Source organism: Nannobrachium achirus (assembly GCF_963921795.1).
Source record: "Nannobrachium achirus genome assembly, chromosome: 9".
Taxonomy (NCBI): domain Eukaryota; kingdom Metazoa; phylum Chordata; class Actinopteri; order Myctophiformes; family Myctophidae; genus Nannobrachium; species Nannobrachium achirus.
Window position 1 is genome coordinate 36,904,938 of NC_137818.1, and position 24,362 is coordinate 36,929,299.

General features: G+C 46.9%; 1 protein-coding gene across 1 annotated transcript in view; it reads left to right on the top strand.

The window, feature by feature from the left end:
• Positions 1–24,362, top strand: part of plxna2 (plexin A2) — a 281,673-nt gene that overhangs the window by 72,961 nt on the left and 184,350 nt on the right. The window contains exon 4 of the mRNA XM_080732455.1: positions 22,780–22,914. Within this exon, the coding sequence (XP_080588581.1) occupies positions 22,780–22,914 (135 nt within the window). The remainder of the gene's footprint in view (positions 1–22,779; positions 22,915–24,362) is intronic.

Here is a 24,362-nt window from a genome sequence, read left to right on the forward strand (position 1 = left end):
CATCTAAGCCCATTGATGCATTGTTTTTGCCGTCATTGCTGAGTACCTCCAAGGACCTGCCCAGACACTGGTTATCCAAGCAACCAAATGCAAATGGAAAAAGCCAAACAATGCTGTGCCTCACACAGTGATGATTTTAATTTGCTTAATGAGAGTGTGAAGATAGATAGGTCTTAATGAAGTCTTCATCACTCACAGACACACGCACATGCGCGTGCGCGCACGCACACACACACACACACACACACACACACACACACACACACACACACACTGTTGAGTCAGAGTGACTATCTGGGACCGTTGTGATCTCACTGGACATAAATATCGTCGCTGTCGGGCAGAAAGCTTGTATGTCCAAAGCTGTTACTTGTCAGGAAATGGTGAAAAAGAACCTGTGTTTCAACAGTTTGAATGTAGATATTATTTAGTCACAAGTACATGCTAATAGTTTTACATACATACTTTTCATATAGGACAGGCTTAGCGACTTTCACTTTTTACTTTAAAGATAGCTGATATCCAAACATGTTGTGACCTTTTAGATCGGCTATTTTTGCTACTTTTGTGTGACACTGTAGTAGGGCATTACTGTAATTTAAGTTGAAACTTGGAGATACAAGGTTTCTGCCTGACAGCAACTATATGCTCTTGAGTGGTCTTCACTTCCCAGATCAGGCCAGCTGAGGTGCTGCTATGGTGGGGGTGGGAGGGGTGGGGGAGGAAGATCATGCCGTAAATAATAACTGTATAGATTCCATAGGTCAATCTGGCTTCACACCACATTAAAGGACGAGTGATTGATTTGACCACGAAATGATCGATAGGTGACCCCACCGACCCTGCACCCTGTGTTTGTATGCGTGCGTACGTACGTGCGTGCGTGCGTGTGTGTGTGGCTGGGCCAGGCTATAGCGGTCATGACCACTCAGTCATCCAGTGAACTCTGGGAGCCAGCTGGATTCTCCGGGTCTGTCTCCTGCTCTGTGGGGGGGAGTGTGTGGGGGGGGGTTCTGTCTCTGTCTGCAGGCTGGATGTCATCTGGGACTGTTCCCCCCCTCAACCCCCCCTCAAATAAACACATGCACACATGCATATACTCACTCACTCAGTCACTCACTCACTCACTCCTGGCCCCAGCTGCATCCCCAACTTAGCCCCGTTCCCCTCTTCCCCAGTCAGCCAGCCAGCGAATGAGAGGACCAGAGCAAAGAAGGAAGGGGGTCCACGGCCTGTTGGTTCCACCCTGTAGCGGCCTGCCTGCTTTACTGCGTGTTCATTGGGGATTATTATTATTGAATTATGGAAGGGGGGAGTGGGGGGGGGGGGCTCCGCGAGGAGGAAGTACGGATGGCAGGCCTTCACGTGGCTGCTGATGCATGACTCCACCCGCCCCCCCCCCCTTCATCCTCTGGCTCCAGTCTCACAGCATCAACTGACTGCCAGCCGGCTTGGGCCTGACGGCAGGATCTTACACCTCCCTCTGTGCCCTCAGACGCCTTAGATGCACAGCACAGCGGATGGTAGAATCACGCTCTCTTTACAGTTATAGTACATTGTGGGGTTTTGGAAGACCTGGCCGTACGCTGCAAAGTCCTGGGTGTTAATTTAACCCTGAGAGTGAAATGTAACTAGGCGGGGGTATGTGGGAGAGGGAGTGGGAGTTGGTCACGTAGGGTTCTGCGGTGTATTGCAAGAGAAAGGGAAAGCGATAATAAATTGGTGGAAAGTGGGGAGAAGGCGTGTGTGGTGTGTGTGGTGTGTGCGCGCGCGTGTGTGTGTGTGTGTGTGTGTGTTGGGGTGGGGTGGGGGGGTTGTTTCCACTCTGCTGCCTGTCTGCTCCCCCTGGTCCTCCCCTGAATCCCCTTGCCCTTAGCCCTCCTAGCATTCCTCACACCCATCTCTCATCCCCCACACACCATGTTGTGCCCTTAAACCCACTGCATCCGTCCTCGCATCCCCCACGTTCACCTCCCTCCCTACGCACACACACGCACGCACGCACACGCACACACACACACACACACACTCGCGTGTTTAGTTGCGGGGCACAGACTAGACACCCAAGAGACTGAAAACCATTTATGCGTGTATGAACGTGTGTGTGTGTGTGTGTGTGCGCATGCCTGCGTGCGTGTGTGTGTATGCCAGCAGACACACTCACATACATACACACACACACACACACACACACTATTCATCTGCTGATTTCCTAGCTTCTTTCATGCCTTTATAAGGAATTGAGATTATGGTTCTCTACGCTGGCTCGCCCGGGGGATTACAGTAGATTGATCCAGGCTTTGCTGATGTCTGGGGCCCACAAATAGGTGTTAGACAGTAATATATATGGAACCAGAAGGATGGGCTAATATTCTCAAGCTGCTGTGACTACAGTATAGACAAGGGAGAAGCATTATTTTGTGCTGATGTTTTACCTGGTTACGGTGAGGTAATCTGGTTAAGATTGGAAGATTGGCTCAGACTGATCACATGGTGTTCACTGAAGCGGATCACAATGCTGCGGTTCCCTCGCGCCCCTGCACCACTATCTATCCGTGGCCCTCGTCACAGAATGCCAGGGGGATTAGGTGACCTTTTACCACATCCCCCGCGGGACTAAGCATTTCCCTTCCGGGACCTCCGCTTTACGCTTAGAGGAGAGACCATATCGTCGTTGTCGGTTGGAAACCTTGTATGTCCAAGACTGTTTGTTTTGTATTTATCATTAATTTTTTACATTTTAAAATAGTGAAAATAGACGATCTACTTGCACACAGTCTTGTCTTGTGCGACAGCCTTGAATGATGAAGCAGCTGGGCTCTACATTACAAAAAAAACATACAACTTTGAAACTTGGAGATACAAGGTTTCTATATGACATCTAGAGGCTCTCACTAACATGCAGCAGCCCTCCGTACCCTAAAATATGTCTTCCGTACCCTAAAGGGGAGTCCTCTCAGGACGATGAAATGTCATCATGAGATTTACAACATCAGAATAAACAAGGCTAAAGACAAAACCAGACTTTATAAACATTGCTACCTCAGTTTATATTTTATACGGTTTATTACAGTGTACACACACACACACACACACACACACACACACACACACACACACACACACACACACACACACTACAAAATACAGTACAGGCTTTACATACAACGTGTTTCAATCATCGTGTTAAAGCTAACAACCATGGAAACTGAATCCAATGTTGTCTTTCCCCCTCCCCACACACACACACTCTCCCTCTCACTGTGTGGTAGAGGGATGTACCGTGCATATGGAAACTGATCCTGACACTGTTTACTCTGCACTGTACACACAGCGCAGCAGCAGCGCAAGCCGTGAACCATTCCCTGTTTTGTCGGCAGGAATTCACCGTTTCTCTCCGTTTCCCTCTACTCGCTTCCCCTTTTGTTCCTCTTGGCTGTGCGGTACGGTACGTCACGACTCTTCACACAGACAGAACCTTGGTCATGCTGCTTTGGAGAGAGAGAGAGTATCAGAGTAAACCGGAGCCACTGAACTGTCCTCAGATGTTCCTCTTCATCCTGTTCCCTTGCACTTCCTCCTCCCTGTCTGTCTGATGTCCCACGGCTGACAAGGCACAAGGGCACACGGAAACCGGAGAAAGGGAGGTTGCCTCAGTTGCAGTTTTTTTTTCAGTGCTACAACTCACGCACAGTACACGCGCATAGACACAACGTTGGTTGGCGGGACTCTAAAGGCTCTCGGGCCGTTTGTCTTCAGGACTTAACGCTTGGGCATCGCGCCCTTCTGCGCCATGACTCCTTCTCATTTGATGTTCCCTGATCGTGTGTGTGTGTGTGTGTGTGTGTGTGTGTGTGTGTGTGTGTGTGTGTGTGTGTGTGTGTGTGTGTGTGTGTGTGTGTGTGTGTGTGTGTGTGTGTGTTAGGGCATTCACCAGATATTCGAATATTCGAATATTCAAATATCAAAGTCACTATTCGACGTTGTTCACCGAAGTCGAATATTCTTTATTCTTTTTTTTTGTCAATGCCCCTGGCGAATGAATTTGTTAATGCTCTATACCAGGGGTTCTCAAACCTTTTTAGGCTGTGACACCCAAAATAAACATATTTGAACTGGGGACCCCCACCCTGACAAGCACTTGGAATTGTAGGTATTACATTTAATGTGACTCGGTTCCACAGATAAATATTGTGAGGCGTTGTGAGCATGTAGATTGTCTATTTTCACAATGTTCGCCTCTTGCTTACTTAATATTTGACAGTTTGGCCAGTCCTGTCGAATATTCGACTATTCGAATACTTTGAGGTCGAATAATTCGAATCACATTTGTGCTTGTCACAGATCGGAAGAGAGAGAGAGTGTGCGTGTGTGTGTGTGTGTGTGCGAGAGAGAATGCGTGGGTGGTTTGGAGGGGTGGGGGGTATCCACTGTCTGCCCCCTCTGAGGAACAGAAAACACCTCCTGGGGTTTGCCAAAAACCGTTAGCCAAACACGCCGTTCTCCTCTATCCTCCTTCCTCTTCGCTACCTCCCACATATGGACACACTTACTCAGCGTCTCATTGTGAGCGAACAAAGAGAGTGTATGCAGCGGTCATGGGGGGGGAAATAGAGAGAGAAGCGCAGACGGATTATATCAACTCAGTATGAATCCTCCCCGCACTGGCCTCCCCCCCCCCCCCCCCCCCCCATGTCCCCCCAACTCTTCTTCAAAGAGAGAGAGAGAAAAAAACAGCCCACTTATGTGGTCCTTCCTTACAAGAGGGAGGCCAGAATAGAGGGAAGTAAAGAGACATGGAGAGAGAGAGAGAGAGAGAGAGAGAGAGAGAGAAAGAAGAGAAAACGAAGAGGGAGGGAGTGGAGAATGTGTGTGTTAGAATGGGAGAGAGTGTGTGTGCCCAAGTTGCGGCCCTGACAGGAAACCAGAGAGTTAATGGGGGAGGGGAGGGGAGGGGGGGTCTGGACTGGACCGAGGTTCCCAAACACGGAGCCGACCGGCCGGAGTCTGTGGTCAGCGCATGAAAGGAGGAGAGACGGAGAACGCGGATGTGGTTTGATGTGGGTTTTATCCTAATTTTCCACTACTAAATGTCCAAAGAGGAGACAATGGGACATTGTACTTTATTGTACTGTACCTACCTGCTCATACTGTCTGAAGTGTTCCTTTAACCAACCAATAACCCTGGCTTCCCTATTTTGTAAAATGTTCAAAAACTGTTTCAAATCTAAAGCTATTTTGCTATTATAAAGAATAGCAACAATAGCTCATAAAGTTCGTAATGCATCACATTGCTGTTTTCACTATTGGTCATACACCAAGTATAATAGTCTTAAGTCTTTAACTTAAGACATTAGTCTTTAACTAATGTGTAGGTTTAAGAAGTGAACTCAAGGGCTACCGCTGTCCTTAAGCAAATGCCATTTTCTTGTTCACGGAGAATGATGTCATCGCAAATCGGACCAAAACGTGATAGGCCGAGCGTGAGAAAGAGAGAAAAAATGACAGCCTGCTCCATTTGAGATTTCACGGTTGTGTTCTTCTATTCTGTTCTTTTTTCGGCCTTGACACTTACCCAAACCTCTTTGGCTCTGACTGCTAATGCTAGACATTACCTCAGAGAAGTGGATTTATATGGAGGAAATAGCTGATCCCACAGGTAATACCTTCGCCAAATCAGTGAGACCAGACAGCAGGATAGATCCCAATCTCCCTCTCTCTCTCGCTCTCTCTCTCTCTCTCTCTCTCTCTCTCTCTCTCTTTCTCTCTCCCTCCCTCTCCCTCTCTCTCTGTCCAAGGCAGAGTTAGTTAGGGTAGACAGAGTACTGCAGTATATCGTCGTTGTCGGGTGGAAACCTTGTATGTCCAAAACCTTCCCTTATTGTGTCATTTTAAAAACGATGTCGAATAGTGAAAACAGACGATCTACAAGCACACAATTCCTCACGACCCGAGGCGTTGTGTGCCTGTAGATCGGCTGTTTTCACTAGTTTTGTGCGACAGTCTTGTATGGTGAAGCAGGGCTTTGCTTTATGAAAAAAAAAGTACAAATTTGAAACTTGGAGATACAAGGTTTCTGCCCGACAGCGACGATATCCAGGTTGCATGTACAGTGGGACAAGGAGAGTTGTCACAAGAGTTCAGGGTGAGGAAGGAGGTGTACTCTGTGTGTGTGTGTGTGTGTGTGTGTGTGTGTGTGTGTGTGTGTGTGTGTGTGTGTGTGTGTGTGTGTGTGTGTGTGTGTGTGTGTGTGTGTGTGTGTGTGTGTGTGTGTGTGTGTGTGTGTGTGTGTGTGTGTGTGTGTGCGTGCGTGCATGCGTGTGTGTAGATCATGGGGGAGTGATGTTCCTTGGAAATATCTGTTGTGCAAACGGACCTGTCTACAGTACACACACACACACACACACACACACACACACACACACACACACACACACACAGACACACACACACACACACACACACACACACACACACACACACACACACAGGCTGCATGTGTCTCAGGTCCTCATTCTGCTCTGTCCTCACTCCTAAGGTTGTGTAAAGAAAGAAAGGACATCTATATGAAGGTAGATATATCGGTGACAGCATAGTAGAATCCATTTCCCCCATGTTTCAGCAGAATATAGGAGGAACAAGGTCAGAGGAGCTCCCTCTGGTGTTATGCCCATGGGCTTGTCTCACTCCAGAAAAGTAGATGGTACATAGTACTGTTCCTTTGAGTATCTCAAAAACCAGGCCCATTGCAAGTACACTGTCTTCCACCTTGAGCCTGACAAAGTGAACCTGTTTTGGGAGGTCTGAAGATTAATTTTGTGCACAGAGGCTAGCGTCCTTAGGCTAGCTGGCTGCTGCGCTGACCGGCACTAATACCCTAATGGCGCTGTTCTACATACTCAATATGCAAGTATCTATTGGCAAGTGTTCTTATCCACCCTCAGCTGAAGGGAAGGGGGGAGTTGCGTGTGGTGGTGCATGCTGCCGGCTCCCGCCCACCCCTCAAACTCCTTTCCCCAGGCTCTGCTCCAACGCTAGTTTACAGCGGTGGCTAAAGCAACCCCAAGACATTGAGGTTTCTCTATCGATAATGAATCATTACAGGCCGCAATGTGATCGCCTTTGATTTACGCGTTTTCTTTTTACTGTGTTCTCTTTCATCACTGTCTTTCAGCAGGCTGAAAGCGTGTCTCCTCGCTGTAGTCAGAGCGTCACATGACCAGTGCTAGTCAGAATGCAGGATGTGCGGACATAACCGCCCTGCCCTGTTGTGTCACGTGACATCTTTTATATTACGTCATCCCTTTGGCTCTGTGTGTCCAGCCTTGGCCCGGAGACGGAGACGCCCCTTCCCCCGTCTTCTTCCACGCTGCAGACCCCAGAGCTGCGGCTGGCCCTTTCCCAGGGAAAGCACTTCACTCTCTGGACCCCATGTACAGTATCTATCCAGCCCACAACCCGTCCACACACACCCGCCTCTCTTTTTGCATACAGAGGAGGGAGGCAGAGGCATTGCCGCGTGATGGAGGTGTGTATCGACCCAGCTGGAGGATGAGGCTGGAATACTAATAGGGTTAATAGAATTAATGTTCCTGTCACCCTTGGGTGGGGAGGAGTGTCAGGCCTCTCGCATGCTGTTTGCAAGCTGATTGCTTTTTCTTCTTACAGTCACGGCTGCGATCTCCGCACTGTAAAAATCTTCAGTGTTGATTTAACCCAGAGTGTGTGGAAATGGACCCGCAAAGTTCTCCTGGATTTTGCTGCGCAAGCTTCCTCTAAACACCTGGTCCGTGATTTCGCTCTCTGTCGTTCTGTCACCCCAATCCTCTCGATATCTCTCTCTCTGTCTGTCTGTTTCCGGATAAGAGAACGCTGTCTCCCTCCATCTACCTATGTTACAAATGTCCTTTGTTCGTTTAGTTATTGATTTTATGAAGTGGTTCTGATCTATAAGTCATTCTATTCCCTGTGTCTCGGTTTATGTGGTGCCTCGTGCGTGTTCCCGCCTGTCTGGCTGTGTCTCTGTGGCCATGTTCTCTAGTCCAGAGGAAGGCAGAAATGGTGTGGGGGTGTGTTTGTGTGTGTGTGTGTGTGATAATGGAAGGAGGTTGACATTTAAAGCAGTGTATTTAGCGGCACTGAATTAGCATCCTTTATCGGGCAGCCCTGCTCCTTCTGTAAAGCAGAAGCATTAAAACCCTGCCGCATGATTGGTGGGCCGTTTTAAGAACGGCTCAGCGGCTCTCTATGACTGATTCATAGACTACAACACACTCACCAGCTCACACGTGTACTCCTCTCCTTCATCACTCGCTCTCTCTCTCTCTCTCTCTCTCTCTTCTCTCTCTCTCTCTCTCTGTGTCCTTCTCTGTTTCTGTCATACTCCCCCTCCCTCTTTCACGCACGCACGCACGCACGCACGCACGCTAGGGATTTATCGTGATAAAAAAACACTCACGATAATGGTATCGTGGAGATTTAATTCATCGTGATATCGTCCTCCGTCATGCACTGGGATCAATTCACCTTTTATTTGCCAAGCTGCATATCCGGTACCACAAGCCCTCTATAATTGGTAAACGTACTTACTTATAATATACATATTTTTTTCGCTCTCTATCAAATCTCTATCATGCGTTTGCGATGCGTTGTGAGCTTATAGATCTGCAAATATTCCGCCCTAGGATAATGGATTTTGATTATCGCGATAATATCGTAAATCGTGATTTCTTTTGTCACAATAATCGTGATATGAAATGTTCATATCGTCCCATCCCTAACGCACGCACGCACCCGCACACACACACACACACACACACACCACACACATACAGTAGCTACACACATACCCTCATCTGCCGCTCTCTCCCTCCTACTTCCTGTTCTGTCTCTCTCTCTCACCTTACACTGACCTGGGTCTGGGCTGCTCATGTACAGTATTCTGCATACGCAGCAGTTTCCTCCACAGTCTTCAGAGCATGTGTGTGAGTTATGAGCCTGGGAGAGGCCATGTTGGGAGGGCGTGTGTGTGCGCACACATATGGGGGTTACTGAAGGAAGATATTCTGTCACAAACACATGTCTGAACCAATGAGTATCTCTCCTTTTTTTCCTAGTCTGCAGGAAGATGCTTGTCTTCACTGCATTCAGAGAGACACATACACACACACACACACACACGCACACGCGCGCGTGGCTGTAGTGCACACACTAGTCTGTGTATGTTTGTGTTTTCGTGTGCTTGCTAATCTGCATGCGTGTGCAGTGCTGAACATTATCCATATACAGTACATGTGGCAAACACATGACCGTCCTGTGACCATCCGTCATGTTTCACACTGCTTTCTAATTAGCGGACTAATTAATCAAGGCCTTATTTATTCCTCTCACATGGATGGAATATGCATTGGAAACCAATATAGCTTGTGGTTTTATGGGCTGACAGCATTAGGTATGTATGTTCAAGCAAGCATGTCTAACACTGTCTGCACATGGCTCTGGTCTAGACCATATGTATGTACGTACTGTGTGTGCGTGCACGTGTCTGTGTGTGTGTATACCGTATAGGCTATATGGGGATGTGTTTTTTTAATGTAATTTAGAGATTTGTCATCCAGTTGCATTAGCCTCAATATCGTTTACCGCTAACAATATTGATCTCATAGACAGGTCAATTAGGCTGCACAACGGCACATTTGTCCAATCCCCCCTCCCCCAATCCCACTCCTAGACACCACTCCATTCCATTACTTCAAACCGTTATTGTTTTCCATGAAGGCACAAGGTTAAAGGTTAATGTTAAAATCCTACTATTTGTCACATACGGTACAGTACAGCAGTGCTGTATGCGAATTCTGTTCTCCTCATTTGACCCATCTCTTGGAGCGGTGAGCCGCATCCGTGCCGCGCTCGGGAATCATGTCTAAATTCTGGTATTATGAGTTTATGACACACGTCAACAAGCACTGAAATAAAGGGGATGTATGGGATTTGAAGTGGAGTTGTGATGCGCCATGTACCGTGTTGCAGTGGGCTCTTGTGACGGTGCAGGACTGGTGTTGAGCTGCCTAGCAGAGTGATGGAATGCTCTCACAAGACGTGGTACCATACTGTAATCTGCATGCTAACATGGAATAGCTTGTTATTCCCCCCCCCCCCTCTCCCACACACACACACACACAGACCAAGTCAAATAAGGAAAAGGAAGACAATAGCAGTGACACAACATAGCTTTGCATCTCAAAGCATATCTGTGTCACCAACACACGCACGCACGCACGCACGCACGCACGCACGCACGCACACACACACACACACACACACACACACACACACACACACACACACACACACACACACACACACACACACACACACACAGAAGCCCACGCTTTCCGTTGACATCCCGCTGCTCTGGTGCCCGAGGGGAGAGCGGTTGCCATGACAACCCTTGTCCGGCGCTGGGATTTTTTTTGGCCTCCTTTTTCTCATGAGGCAGTTGAATGGGGTCAGACACCCCGGACACCCCCATCCCCAGCCCCCCCCCCCCCCCAACACCACTGTCTCTCTCTACTGCAGACTGTTTGACTAGCCACTGTCCTTAATAACACTTTCTGCTGCTCCACCCCCTCCCTCTGTGCTGGTGGGTGGCAGGGGTTAAAGTTCGCAGCGATGATGTCCCCAGCTCACTGTGTCCTCAGTCTCTCTCTCTCTCTCTCTCAGTGTGAAACCCAGCGAAACAGATGTAATGACCCTGGGGCCTCCCCAATCCTAGCAATGGGAGGTTAAGCTAGGACTGTCACAATTATTATGTAGTTTCAAACACTTTCAAAAAGTAGTGGAAATAGCAGATCTACAAGCTCACAACGCGTCGCGATGCGACGCGTTGTGAGCTTGTAGATCGGTTATTTCCACTATCAATGTTCTTTTTTAAGTATAAAGTTGTCAAATATGTCAGTAGTTTCTTTGTATATTTAGGTTATGTGTCATAATTGCCATGTGCAACTTCAAAGCCTAAAAGCCAATCAGAAATGTAATTGTAAATGTCAAAAACACAATTAAATCGTTAATCGCAATAATTTGAGTGACAATTAATCGTCATGTAAAATGTCATATCGTGACAGCCCTAAGGGTAAGCCCCATGTAATTTCTTTTTTTTTTTTTTTGAGGATGTGCTGTGTTGTGGTCGTGTGGCTCAGATCACTTTCTCTTGCCTCTTTGGTGTGTCACTCCTTGAGATGATTACCTTTTTATAATAAAAGGTTTATGTATGTTACAAGCTCCTAATGTAGGTACGGTCCCCTTTGCGCTGACAATGTTTTCAAATCAAATGTATCACTTTCTCTGTCTGACCGTACGTCCTCCTCTTTTCCATTGCTTTCGCCTATGCCCCTCCCCCCTGCTCTCGTTTCTCTTTCCAAAATTGGCCATATTTCCAATCTTTTGTCCCTTCCTAACCGTCCTCTCTGGCCTTGCGGGGCTCACATCCCTCATTAGGTGGCCCGCTGTCACCCTTAATAGGCGCAGTAGCACGTGTCACAGAGGAGGTGCAATAATGTGACCCTGACTGCGTAGTAGACTGTCAGAGCCTCATAGCAATGTAATCCATTCATTAATATAGGCCACAGTAAAATCCTTTGTGTTAAATTAACCATTTGAGACTGTACACATTATAACAAACAAAGACATTAGGGGTCCTTTGACTACAATTGTACTCAGAGTTGTATACATCACAAACACAACACGCAGGCTTCATTGAGGTGTCTCTCTGCTCTTAAGTGTGGCGTGGATCCTGCAGTCTATCGTCTCCTAATATCTCACTTCTACCTGCCAATCCTGTCCCACATTTAAAGCCTCCCTGCTCCGGTGGGAGAAATTGAAGCCATTTCAGCTAATTTGCCCCTCACCTGAACCTTCCTCTGAGCTACTTTATTCTTGATTCATGTATCGTTATGATCTACTTTAAACAAGATTTGCCTTGGGTGTAAAATAGGAAGACGATTATTTCCTGGCGTTTCAGACCTTTTTGAAGTTCCTTTCATAAACGTGGCGTAATCATCATCGTGTGTCTTTGTGGTTCAGTAGTTTGAGTTGCGTCTCTCGATTGCATTGCGTTCCACTCCTCTGTGTTTTCTCTATTTTACATCCCTATTATATTTTTCCCATTGATGATTTTGAACCCACTTACCATATCATTTTCATCTTCTTTCACTAAAAAGATGTCATAACCGTGAGATAGACATCTTTGGGAGGAAAAAAAATACTTGTTTTCCCAGAGACGAGGTTTCATCTGGAAGGTCTCATTAATGGATGTTAAAATGGTTTAAATCTCTTTTGGTGCTATCTTACGCTGCTGTGTTTTGTGAGAGCGTGTGTTTTTATCGATGTTTTTGTGAACGCGCACATTCATATTCAATAGTGGAAGAAGTACTCAGATCGATGCAAAGGTCGTCAGGCTCATGAATCGAGCCCACGACTCTGTCAGGCTGCATTAAGGCTGTATGTGGTATGCACTTTTAACACAAGCCCATCGGTGCCCAGCCTGCATGCTTGCTTAAGGGAGAATTTAGATTTTGACCTTCAGGCTGTACCATTCATAACTAGGTCGTGTCAAACCAGACTCAGGATCTAAATGTCTAAGAATGAAGACCAAATACATACAGCCACCCCAATTGTAAAATTATTCTAATAACATACTCTACCATAGAGTATGTTTGATAAGATAGAGGGAAGTTGCATCCCGCCCGGTAGTACAGCTTTAACTACTCAATAAAAACCTAGTCCCGGACAGCTGGCCTAGCGGTCCGGGCACTTGGGCTTTAATGTAGCCTGACGAGTCCTGTTTCCAACGATTTTTGCTGCATGTCTCTCCCGGTTTCCTCTCCATCTCTACTTCATGCTATCAATCAAGGCAGAAAAGCCCCCCAAAAACGTAAAAATCTACAAGCTCACAATGCAAAAATTAAGTCAAGTAAAACTACCTCGGGCGCCCGCTGGCCTAGTAGGTGGTTACCACATAGGCTCTTAATTATGCCTGACAGTGTGTCGCAGGTTTGAGTCCCGTTCCAGACGACCTTTGCTGTGTGTCACTCCCCATCTCTCTCTACTGTCCTATCAATAACGGCGTAAAAGCCCCCAAAAATCTTTAAAAAAAAGTTCCTCAAAAGTATGCTTCAAGTACAGTACTTGAGTAAATGTATTTAGACCACGCATATTCCTCCAGTTTGATCATTAACAGCCACTACAGTGTTGTTTTGTGCTTGTGTTTACACACGTGTGTCCGTCTGCTGAATGACTGCTCTTTGGGTTTGGCTAATTCAGCGTGAATGCAGCGATGGTGCCCTTTTCATCCTGAGGGATGAGCGTGTTGAGAATGTTGTCAGTAGTTGATTAGTTGTCATCAGAGGGAAGGCTGCCATGTCGCTGCACTATGACACCTCTGATGTGCTGTGTAACAGTCTCCACAGCACTGACGCAGTAGCCACAGTTCTTTATTCATCCCCCCTCTACACACCTTCCATTTCCACACTTTTAAACACGTTCTCTCCTCCCCATGATGTTCCATATACTTTTTATCTTCTTTGGCTCACCTCAGCTCACCTCTCTTTACAGTATTCGCTCTACGGTATCTCGCTCAATCTCATTCTCCCTCTGTCTCTAAAGGGACATCTCTAAGGTTGGCCCAACAGAGGTGGACTTATTGCAATGTCAGCCATTTAGTTTTTGTACTTTTTTAAAACCACAAATACTACTCTTTTTTTTCTCTCTCTCTCTCTCTCTCTCTCCAAACTATCCAAGCGCCACATGAGTGGGCGCGATGTCCTCTCCTTGTTGGCGAGTTCATTTTTGAGGGCTAAGCAGAAAAAGTGTTCCCACCGCATCCCTCAGCCTGTGCTCTCACTGAACCCTCCTGGCCTACGTCCACTGGCAGCCAAGCTGGCCCCTGTTCACAATCATAATGTGAGGCTAAATATAGGCCTCGCATTGTGCCGCTGGACTTAATGTGTGTTTGCGCTGATTATGGTGGAAGACTGATCTCGTCGAACCACAGGCCCCCTTTTACGCAGACCACCGTCTCTGGTTTCTATTTGTGCTGAGGGGCAAACATAAGGGGGGAAATTGCTGATATAATCATGCTTGGGGTTGTGAGCTATGTGGCCGAGGACGCATAACTCACATTAATGTAACTCAGAGAGTGTAAAAATGTAACCGTAAGGGTCTATCTGGTTACATTTGTACTCTCTCTGAGTTACAAATGGATATATTAACACAGAATTTGACTGTGTGTGAAGTAGAAAAGCAATTGAAATTGAATGCGCCTTGGATAGCGCTATTACAGAGGCAACTGTTGTGGAATTGGCTGTTGAGGGTTGACAGGGAGTCGATCCGACGCAAATATTTGATGTTTGACCCTCAATATTCAGTGGCGATCGATATGGCGGAAGGGGCGGTCACCGGAATGTACATCAGTGGTGATTTGTCAGGCTCAATCCCTTGGAATTCTCTGCCCATCAAACCAAGTGATTAGAATAGATGTTTGTGAGGAGAGGGTTAACTGCTTTCAGCATAGAGTGGAGAGGCAAATCAATAAACTTTATGGAGCCTGGCCAAAAATATAAAGTAATTGTCTTGTATATTGACTCACTCCACGGCCCATCTTGGCAGATATAGTGCCACCATTGCGACCAGGTAAGGAAGAGTATTGCGCTTTTGTTTATGTGAACAGAACAGCCTCTCTCATGATTTACCCTCTCTCTCTCTGTGTGTGTCTCTCTCTCTCTCTCTCTCCTTCTCTCTCTCTGTTCCTTACATGCTGCCGTTTTTATTCTTCCCCTCCTTCCCCGTCTAGCTGTCTCCTCCCCTCCCCTCCCCTCTGTGTGTGTATCAGTGGGATGGGAAGTGATGTGTGGTGCGTATAGCCAGGTGGGCTAACATACGCCTTATGGGAGCTTATAGTGTAGAACAGAAACACGAACAAAACAGGCCGTGCGCCGGGCTGAGGCGAGCCAACGCACACACACACACACACACGCACACGCACACGCACACGCACACACACACACACACTCTCACACAGCAAATTTCCACATGCCGCTCCACTGCTGACACCAGAATTCTTCAGCCTGACACAGGTGATGGATTAGATGTGTTATCGAGGCAGAGAGAGGCGCTGTGGTTTTCTGCGGTTGTGTCGCGACTGAGAGAGAGAGAGAGGGGAGGGGAGAGAGAGAGAGAGAGGCGGATAGCTCAGTAGTTGCACCTATTCCACCTGGAAGTGAAGGAATACTATAACACAGCAGCCTGCTACATTTTAAGCTGGGTCTCCAAGACACCCAAAGACGCATTTGAGGAGATTTTTACACTCGTGGTAAAATGAACACTCAGGATTTCGCTGATGCGTAGCCTAAACCTGCCTGGAACAAAGTGTTCTGCCGCATTCTATTTAGGTGTGTGTGTGCGTGCGTGGGTATATACTGTGTGTACATGTGTGCCCTTTGCGCTTGCTCTCTCACCAAGGAGGAGAGCGGAAAGTAGAATGACGTGGTTGTTGTTCTTTCACGTCCCAGACGGTGCACTCTTTGCACCGCAGCCTCACTCCTGAAGTGTGGGTGATGAATTTCCCTCCAGAGTGAAACACACTACCAGGACACCTGACCCTGACACATTACCCACAACCCCCCACCCCTCCTGATCCACCGTCGCACAAGGGGCTGACTTCATGCCTAGGCTGCGCATCACTCATCCATTTCTGGTGTGAGTTGTCAGCAGCACACCTCACACACAGGTGGCACCCTCCTCTCACACCGCCATGATTAATACAAATGCACACATGTGCACATGGACACGCACGCACATGGACACGCACGCACGCACGCACGCACACACACACACACACACACACACACACACACACACACACACACACACACACACACACACACAAACATACACACACACACACACACACACACACACACACACACACACACACACACACACACACACACACACACACACACACACACACACACACACACAGCTGCATGGCTGTAGTGACGGCTTAACCTTGACGAATAGCTAAACTTGCTGATACAATCATTACATCATGTGAGCTTGTAGATCTGCTATTTTAGAAACATTTGTGAACATTTTCGCTATAATGACAAGCCCTACAAAGCAGTGAGCTTCAGTGCTGGATTGGCTCCACATTGTAGGCCCTTAGCTGACAGACCAATCTAAATGTGTAATTTAAGAAAACTACAGTGTAATATTACCGAAAACGACCTTGTACGGGTCATCCATTGCATATCGGTCCTTTTTGACTCTCCCAGATCAAGCCCTGCGTCGCGCCTTCACCTGATTTAGAGCGGATGGTAGAAGCTTATCATGGCCATTCTGTGGCCCATTCCATCAGTATGATCCTGTTCAACTCCAGAACATTTTCCTTGTCCTGTCCACCCTCAGTCAGTGCACCGTGATACTGAGAGAGAGAGGGAGTGTGTGTGTCTGCTGCACTTTGTTCAGTCTAATCCAGTGTGTGGGATCAAGCAGATAAAGGCAACGCCTATCTCTGCAACACCCAAGCCTGTTGAACTGGATTAGTGCAGATAGACGAGATAGACCCCCAGATATCTCACTTATGAAGTTCAACTTCCTCTCACTGTCCTACTCAGGCACGTGCACACATACGTAGACATCAAAGGGGGCTTGAGCCCCTGCCCTTTTACCTGTCTGTAAAAAGTGCCCTCTCCAAATCATGAATGCCGTTATTGCTGTGGTGAAATAAATGCATATGCTTTCCATGCTATACCTGAAGGCAGCATTGAAAAGAATAGCCTTGTCCAAACTCTCCTGAACTTGAATGCAGCATCTTATGTTGAAAGAATTGCCCTCTATGTGTAGAAATCCATGCCATTACGCCCCATCTCCAATATACACTTTATTATGCTTAGTTCAGTGTTGTATCAAGAACCGAAGTTCAGAGGTCTGCTATTTTCAATATTTTCACCAAAAGGCCCTTTCAGAAATTTCTGCCCCTGCCTCTAACATTCTCTGCATGTCCCTGGTCCCACTCACTCTGTCTCTGTGTATCTCTCTCTCTCTCTCTCTCTCTCTCTCTCTCTCTCTCTCTCTCTCTCTCTCTCTCTCTCTCTCTCTCTCTCTCTCTCTCTCTCTCTCTGCGTGTCATGATTGTTCAAGTTTTTGTCACAGCAGCGCCTATATTCTATTTCAGAGGAAGATGTTGGTGGCAACACCCAGCATAATCCTATTCTAGTGCAAGGTGTTGTTGTTCTGTGCTCTACCCTGGGGTGGTCAGAAAGTTCCAGTGTGTATACTATAGGTTACCATCTCTGCCAGCCAAGGTGTGGTGGTAGAATAATGTTCACTCTCGCAGGCGTCTGTATTGCTGTTGGCACCTCTCTGTTGGAGACTCACTAACATCCCTCAAGGCTTGGGTTGGAAAATTGCACGATTCCAAGCCTGCAAGGCAAACCGTACTCAGGTAATATTTTACAGCTGTGCCTATTAATAGGCCTAGAATTATTGAATGCTTTAACCAGTGAAAAATTGCAGATCTACAAGCTTGAGCTTGTATATCTGCTTTTTTTCACTGGTTAAAGCATTCAATAATTTTAGGCCTAAATGGGTTAAAAGGTGCCTTTTTGAGAGAGTCATAATATGACTTAGTAGTCATACAGTAAGTATGTCATTTTCAGTGAATATTTTAGTCACACCAATATTGTTCTTTTGAACCACCTTTGTCCTTATAGTTGAAGTATTTATTTATAACGATTGCCATTTCCCTTGAGCCAAAGTCTGCATGCCCACAAGCAGGCAGTTTGTCGATGTGTATTTTGTCTTCCTGCATTGTGATGTGGCCTTGTACACAAACTGTACACATACAGTATAGTACTGTTACTACTGTAGCAACCTACTATTGATAGCTACAAGTATTGGACAGGGAGGCCACGTCATTATTAGTCTTTAGTGGGATTCAAATACTGCAGATGCTTTGTGGATGGCTTTACATAAACTATATTTAACAATTCTACAATGTTTGTAGTTGTACATTGTTGCGCACATTGCATAACAGTGTGCATTTATAGACTCAACTGTAAGTTTGTCCTTTTGGTTTTCTTTCTATCTTCAGGCCGCAGCATCCATAATAACACTGCATACACACATTCGTCACACTTTTGCCCCGGATTTATTCTGCACTTTCACTCTGCAAATTGCTTCACACAGAAACACGGATTCTCTGGGGATCTGTTCCCTGCACAATCTTACAAACCAGAGGAACCAAGGGAGAGAGAGAGAGAGAGAGAGAGAGAGAGAGTGCAGAGAGGGGTTGGGGGGGTAGAAGGGCAATTTGAATCGGCCATTCGGTCAATCTTCAAATATGTTTTCCAGGGTGCTTACAGGCTCTGATCAAAACCTTCCTTCCTATTGGAGTGGCTAAGAAGGGGACGGCAGCCTCCGTCCGAACCTCACCCCACCTCCCTCCCCACCTTGCTCCACCACCAGCCCTGATTCCTCACTACTGCTACATGCAGATAGTGCACGTAGAACACCAGGCAGAAGAGTCCTTGACTGAGTTTTTGCCTTACATGGCACTATTGCAGACTCAGCAGCTCTGTTGGGTACATGTATGTGACAGCATGTTACGGTTGATAAAGAGGCTCCATCTTCAGTAGAAGGTACTGCCATTTATGTCATGGCTGTTTTTGAGCGGTGGTAAACCGCTCCATAGAGTGGCTGTGCGTGTGTCTGTAGCCTTTTTCCTCAGCGTTTTGCCATAGCAAAACGTGTGTAGCATAGCCTGTACATCCTAGACTCAAATCCTAGTCTGAAGACGTTATGCAAGCACAACCACCGCTCACTTCACATTGGGTGTGATTTCTTTTTAAACTGTTGTCCTCGGGTAAACACCAATTTGAACCCTGGCTGTAATCAGGAAGGTCCTCTCCAGTCTTCATCTAAAAATCTGAAGAGTAAAAATGGTGCCTTGTGAATTTCAATCCGAATCCTCATCAACTTTTCCCAGGTTCGAGGTATATCTGATTTTCCACTGCGGGATCCGGCGGCCCTGAGGTACATGTTACACGTACAGTGTATTTCATCAAGATCATCCATCTTCCCCTTTCTCTCCCCTCCCTCACTTTCCTCATGTTCAGCTCCCTGGGAGCTGCTGGTGAGACAGAGGGGAGGTGGCTAATGGCTGTGGTGTTGAAATGGGAGTGGGTGGTGGGTGGGGTGGGGTGGGGGGGCAGCAGGTTTAGGGCCAGGCCCAGACAAGGACAGCTCTCGGAGACTCCTCGGGTGGGGTCCTCCTGAAATAGAGGGGCAGTAATACTCTCCAAGGGGCCCCGAGGTTAGGAATCCAACCTGTTAGCAGCTTCCCCCCACCCCACTCCCCCGTCAGCCTGATAAATAATGCAGGGTCAGATGGAGGCAGAAAGGGGGACCTGTAAGTGCGAGTGTTTGATCGGGCGGGCCAAGGGTTGAACTTGGAATAAGACGACACAGAGGAAATGGATGTTTCGAAAAGCCAAGGAGAATTCTTTTGTGGTGCGAGACGCCGCCGGCTGTTTGCTGTGTAAGTGTGGGAGCGATTGAGAGAGCATGGTGATGTGAAGTGTATTTTATTTTTTGTTTCGTTTTTTTTAACAGAACAGTTCTTGGTCCAAGACGTATCCGAATCTGAAGCTTTGATTTCTCCTTTTTACTTGCCTGAGGTTTTCTTTTTGCCTTTCTTTCTCTCTCTGTCTCTCTCTGTCTCTCTCTGTCTCTCTCTCTCTCACACTCTCTCACTCGCCCACCCAAAGCCAAGCTGGTGAAATACTTCACAGAGCCCTGGGAGATACCTACCCCACCTCGCACACACACACATGCACGCATGCACACACGCAAACAATCCTCTTCCTCCTTATGAATGTGTGTGCGTACGTGCTTGCAGAGTTTTTCGGCTTCTGTTGCAAGCATCTCCTTAATATGGAAAGCAGCTGGATTCTGTGTGTGTGTGTGTGTGTGTGTGTGTGTGTGTGTGTGTGTGTGTGTGTGTGTGTGCGTGTGCGTGTGCGTGTGTGTGCACGCACACTGGTGTGTGGGGAGATGGGGTCATTAATGTTGATTCCATTATCTTGGGTTTTGTGAGTGTACTGTAGAAAACGCGTTTTCTTTTTATCTCTTTGTGTTTATCCTTGCCTCCGATCAAATGTATTTACCTGAATAACTGTTAGTCAAAAGTGTGTGTGTACAGGTGTGTGTGTTTATGTTTAGGGGTGTTTCTTTTTAAGCGCAGGCGTCAAATGTATTACTAAGCTGAAGCAAACAACTAAAACATGAAGACCGGCCCCCTCTCAAAGAGTGTGTGTGTGTGCGTGCGTGCGTGTGTTTCAGTCCAGAGGCCCCTGGGTGGCAGTTAGGTTTGTGAGTGTGCGTGATAGCGATCTGATTCAGATGAAGTGCAGGCCTGCAAGGGGGAAGGTCAGGTTATCTGGCTGCCCTGCTAGCACACATATCACACCATGACACACTGTCCCTATGGACACACACACACACACACGCGTGCGTGCGCACACACAGACATGTACATGCATCCACAAAAGGACACACACATAACCGTGCAGAAACTCAGTATAATACAAGCACACATCGCACTGAACAGCGCAGTGCGTGCATCTGGTCTGGCCGATTGCCGACATGCTTTATGGCCGCGCATGTTTGTTTATAGGCCTCCCTCCGCACTGCAGTGTCAGTAACCAGACGGAGGCTGACATCGCTCCCCCCCCCCCACACACACACACACCCCCCACAGTCTCTCTCGCTCTTCCGTCCTGCATAATGGCTTTCACATAACATGTCCACCTCTGTATCGCCGCCCTGATTCATGCTCGGTTGCGCACCGCGTCATGCACCGAAAATGTTGACGATGTTGTGAGCTTGTAGAGCGTCTATTTTTGGTGCACAACGCCGGTGCACAGCCAGGTATAAATCACCCTTAAGTTTGCTTGAGGGCCGTGCTGCCCACTGTCAGGGTCTTGGCAGCAGAACTGTAGCTTTGAAGCTCCAGAGGGCCTTTCTGCGTGAACTCACTTCACCTTTATCCCGCAACGCTGTCCAAACGGCTTGACGCATGCGCAAAGACCAGCGCGCGTGTGCTGAAAGTTTTCGCACACATTCACTTGCATACATTGAGTCGCGTGCGCGCACACACACACACACGCACCCTCCCAGTAGATCTTCTTTTGATAGACATAGACGCACGACCTTGACTTTCCCCTCGCTGATGTCGTATATAGTGAATCTAGGGCTGCTCTTTGGTGCTGTCACTGGCGGAACAGACAGATGAATGGATGGGTGGGAGGAGGGAGCTAGGGAGTGAAGGATGAATGGGTGGAGGGAGGGAGGGATGGATGCATGGGAGGAGAGACGGAGGGAGGGTGGAGATGATAGAGGCATCATCCCACGTGTGTGTGGAAGGGTGGTCCTGCGGTGACATAATGGGACAACGCCATCTCTCACACCAGCATCTAGCTGTGTTCCCCCCTAGAGATTTACTGTCCTGGTTATGTATTCGGCCAACATTAGGCCAACACAAGGGAAATGTAGCTCATTTTTAACCTAAATCCCATTGCTCTGATGTGAAGACTGAACAGATCATAGTTTGGGGGAAAATACCTTGTCTTCCGTGTTTTTCTCAGTGAAATGTGGAAGTGTATACCCTATGACGTCAAAGACCAAGGTATTCTTTCCCTGCACACTATTTGTATAATCCCACATTTTGTATACCAGTCAGAAGATTGGTATGTAGGTAAAATAATCTGCAAGGTTTCCCTTTAAGGATGCACTCGGTACCAGCATAAAGACGAGAATGAGATCTGTCATTGGTTTGCCTGTGTCAGGGAGGTCATATGCATCATATAAAGTATAGGGAGTGTTTTTACTTTTCTTTTACCGTTTTAGCTCGGTGGTCTTGGCTTCAAGTTCAAAGATTTAATGAGGGTATCCATCACGTGTGGGTGAAATGGGAGAGTTAAATAGATGTACGGCATTTTAAACAGGCCTGGGTCAAATGGTGTTTTTGCAAATAATTCTTAGAAATTGCTTTTATCCTGCTCAGGGTTCCAGATGAATGGGAAGGGGGGAAGGGGGGTATTTTTGTCCTGCAATAAATCTTTACTGAAAGTGAAACCGCTGTGACCTATCTTAATTTTCCAAGCATGACAAAAACACCACACTGAGATCTTTATGCAAATACACTGTATCACTGACCAAGGTCTGTTTTCCCAGTCATATTTTTTTATGCTCTTATCTCACAGTATGCTTCTCGTCCTGTACTTATGACTAGGGCTGTCACGATTATGACATTTTACATGACGATTATTTGTCACTCAAATAATTGCGATTAACGATTTAATTGTGTATTTGTCGTTGACAATTACATTTCTGTTTGGCTTTTAGGCTTTGAAGTTGCACATGGTAGATATGACACATAACCTAAATATACAAAGAAATTACTGACATATTTGACAACTTTATGCTTAAAAAAGAACATTGATAGTGGAAATAGCCGATCTACAAGCTCACAACGCGTCGCGATGCGACGCGTTGTGAGCTTGTAGATCTGCTATTTCCACTGTTTTCAACATGGAAACAATTATGACGATTATGAAAAATAATCACGATTATTTCAAAAAAATCACGATTAGACGATTATGTAATACTTGTGACAGCCCTACTTATGACAGCATTTGTGTGTTCCTGTGTGCTCCTCAGATCCGCGTGGACGGGCCTCCGTACGGTGGTGTCCAGTATGAGACCATCACGGTCATCAAGGACGGCAGCCCTATCCTCCGAGACATGGCCTTCTCCCTGGACCGCGCCTTCCTCTATGTGATGTCTGAGAGACAGGTAGGCATTCATAAAACACACACACACTCACATAAAAGGAGCGCTTACTCAACTCTCATGCAACAGTTCAACGGTACACATCAGAGAAGTGAGCTAGCGCACTGCATTAGTATGACTTCAAAGCAGTGGTGGAAAAAGTCAAATGTTTTACTTAAGTAAAAGTATCAGTACTGTAATATAGAAATACTTTGATACAAGTAGTAACGTACGTAAAGTAAAGTACGGAATTTAAAATTTACTTGAGTAAAAGTACAAACGTATTGGCATCATTAAGTACTTAAAGTACCAAAAGTACAACATTTTTGAAAATAGCAGATCTACAAGCTCACAACGCGTCGCGTTGTGAGCTTGTAAAGAAGAAAGAAGAAAGAATTGTAGATCGGCAATTTTCAAATAGCCTAGGTATAAAATAGGGTTAAAGTGGTTTAGGTATGTTTTATAATATTATAATTTATACCTGCAAAGTAACTAGTAACTAAGGTTCTCAAAAAATTGCAGTGGAGTAAAAGTCACCCTGTGGACAATATGCCTTCCGGTTGGTTCCAAGATTTCTTGCGGAAGTTATGCGTTTAGCGGAAGTTACGTTAGGGGAAAACCAGGGAAGCTCACTTCCGGGGAAGCTCACACGGCGGAAGTTGAATGCTTTCTGCCTTATATTGTCACCAGGCTTTTCTCTTTGCAGATGAGTAAAGCCTGGCTACGCGAGGCTAAGTAAAAGTACAATACTTGGATGGCTCATCCGAGATGTAGTGGAGGAGAAGTAAAAGTATCGGAAATTGGAAATACTCAAGTAAAGTACAAATGCCTCCAAATTGTACTTATGTACGGTACATAGGTAAATGTACTTAGTTACTTTCCACCACTGCTTCAAGTTGTGCTGCGTGCGCGCGTGTGTGTTCAATGTTAGGTTGGCGCGCGGGCCCGTGCCAGCCCACCCTCTGTTGGCTATATATAACCTGGGTGGCACAGCGGGGGAAGTTGTCACATCCTCTGATAATGAAGGAGAGCAATGAGGGCAGGAGGATGGAAGGTAAATGAGAAAGTGGAAAAAGAGTGGGCACAGATGATGGGGAGAGAGAGAGAGAGAGAGAGAGAGGGGGAGAGAGAGAGAGAGAGAGAGAGGGAGAGAAGAATGAAGGGCATCGGCTGGCTGGCCAGCCGGCTGGCAGAGGAGGAGGAGGAGGAAGAAAAGAGGAAGAGTGATGAGGGAACTAGGGACGGCTAGAAGAGTGTGTGTAGCTGTAAGGAAAAAAGGGAGAGAGTGCAAGGTCACCCTTCCACACTTCTAATGAAGTGACATAGCATGGCGGAGTGTGTGTGTGTGTGTGCGATGGGGGTGGTAGCCATTGATGGAAGCGACAGAGAGAGCTGAGGAGAGGAGAGCAGGGCGACAGGGTAGAGGAGAGGGGAGGAGCAGCAGGGGAGCGTGGCAGCGCACTGCTGGCCCC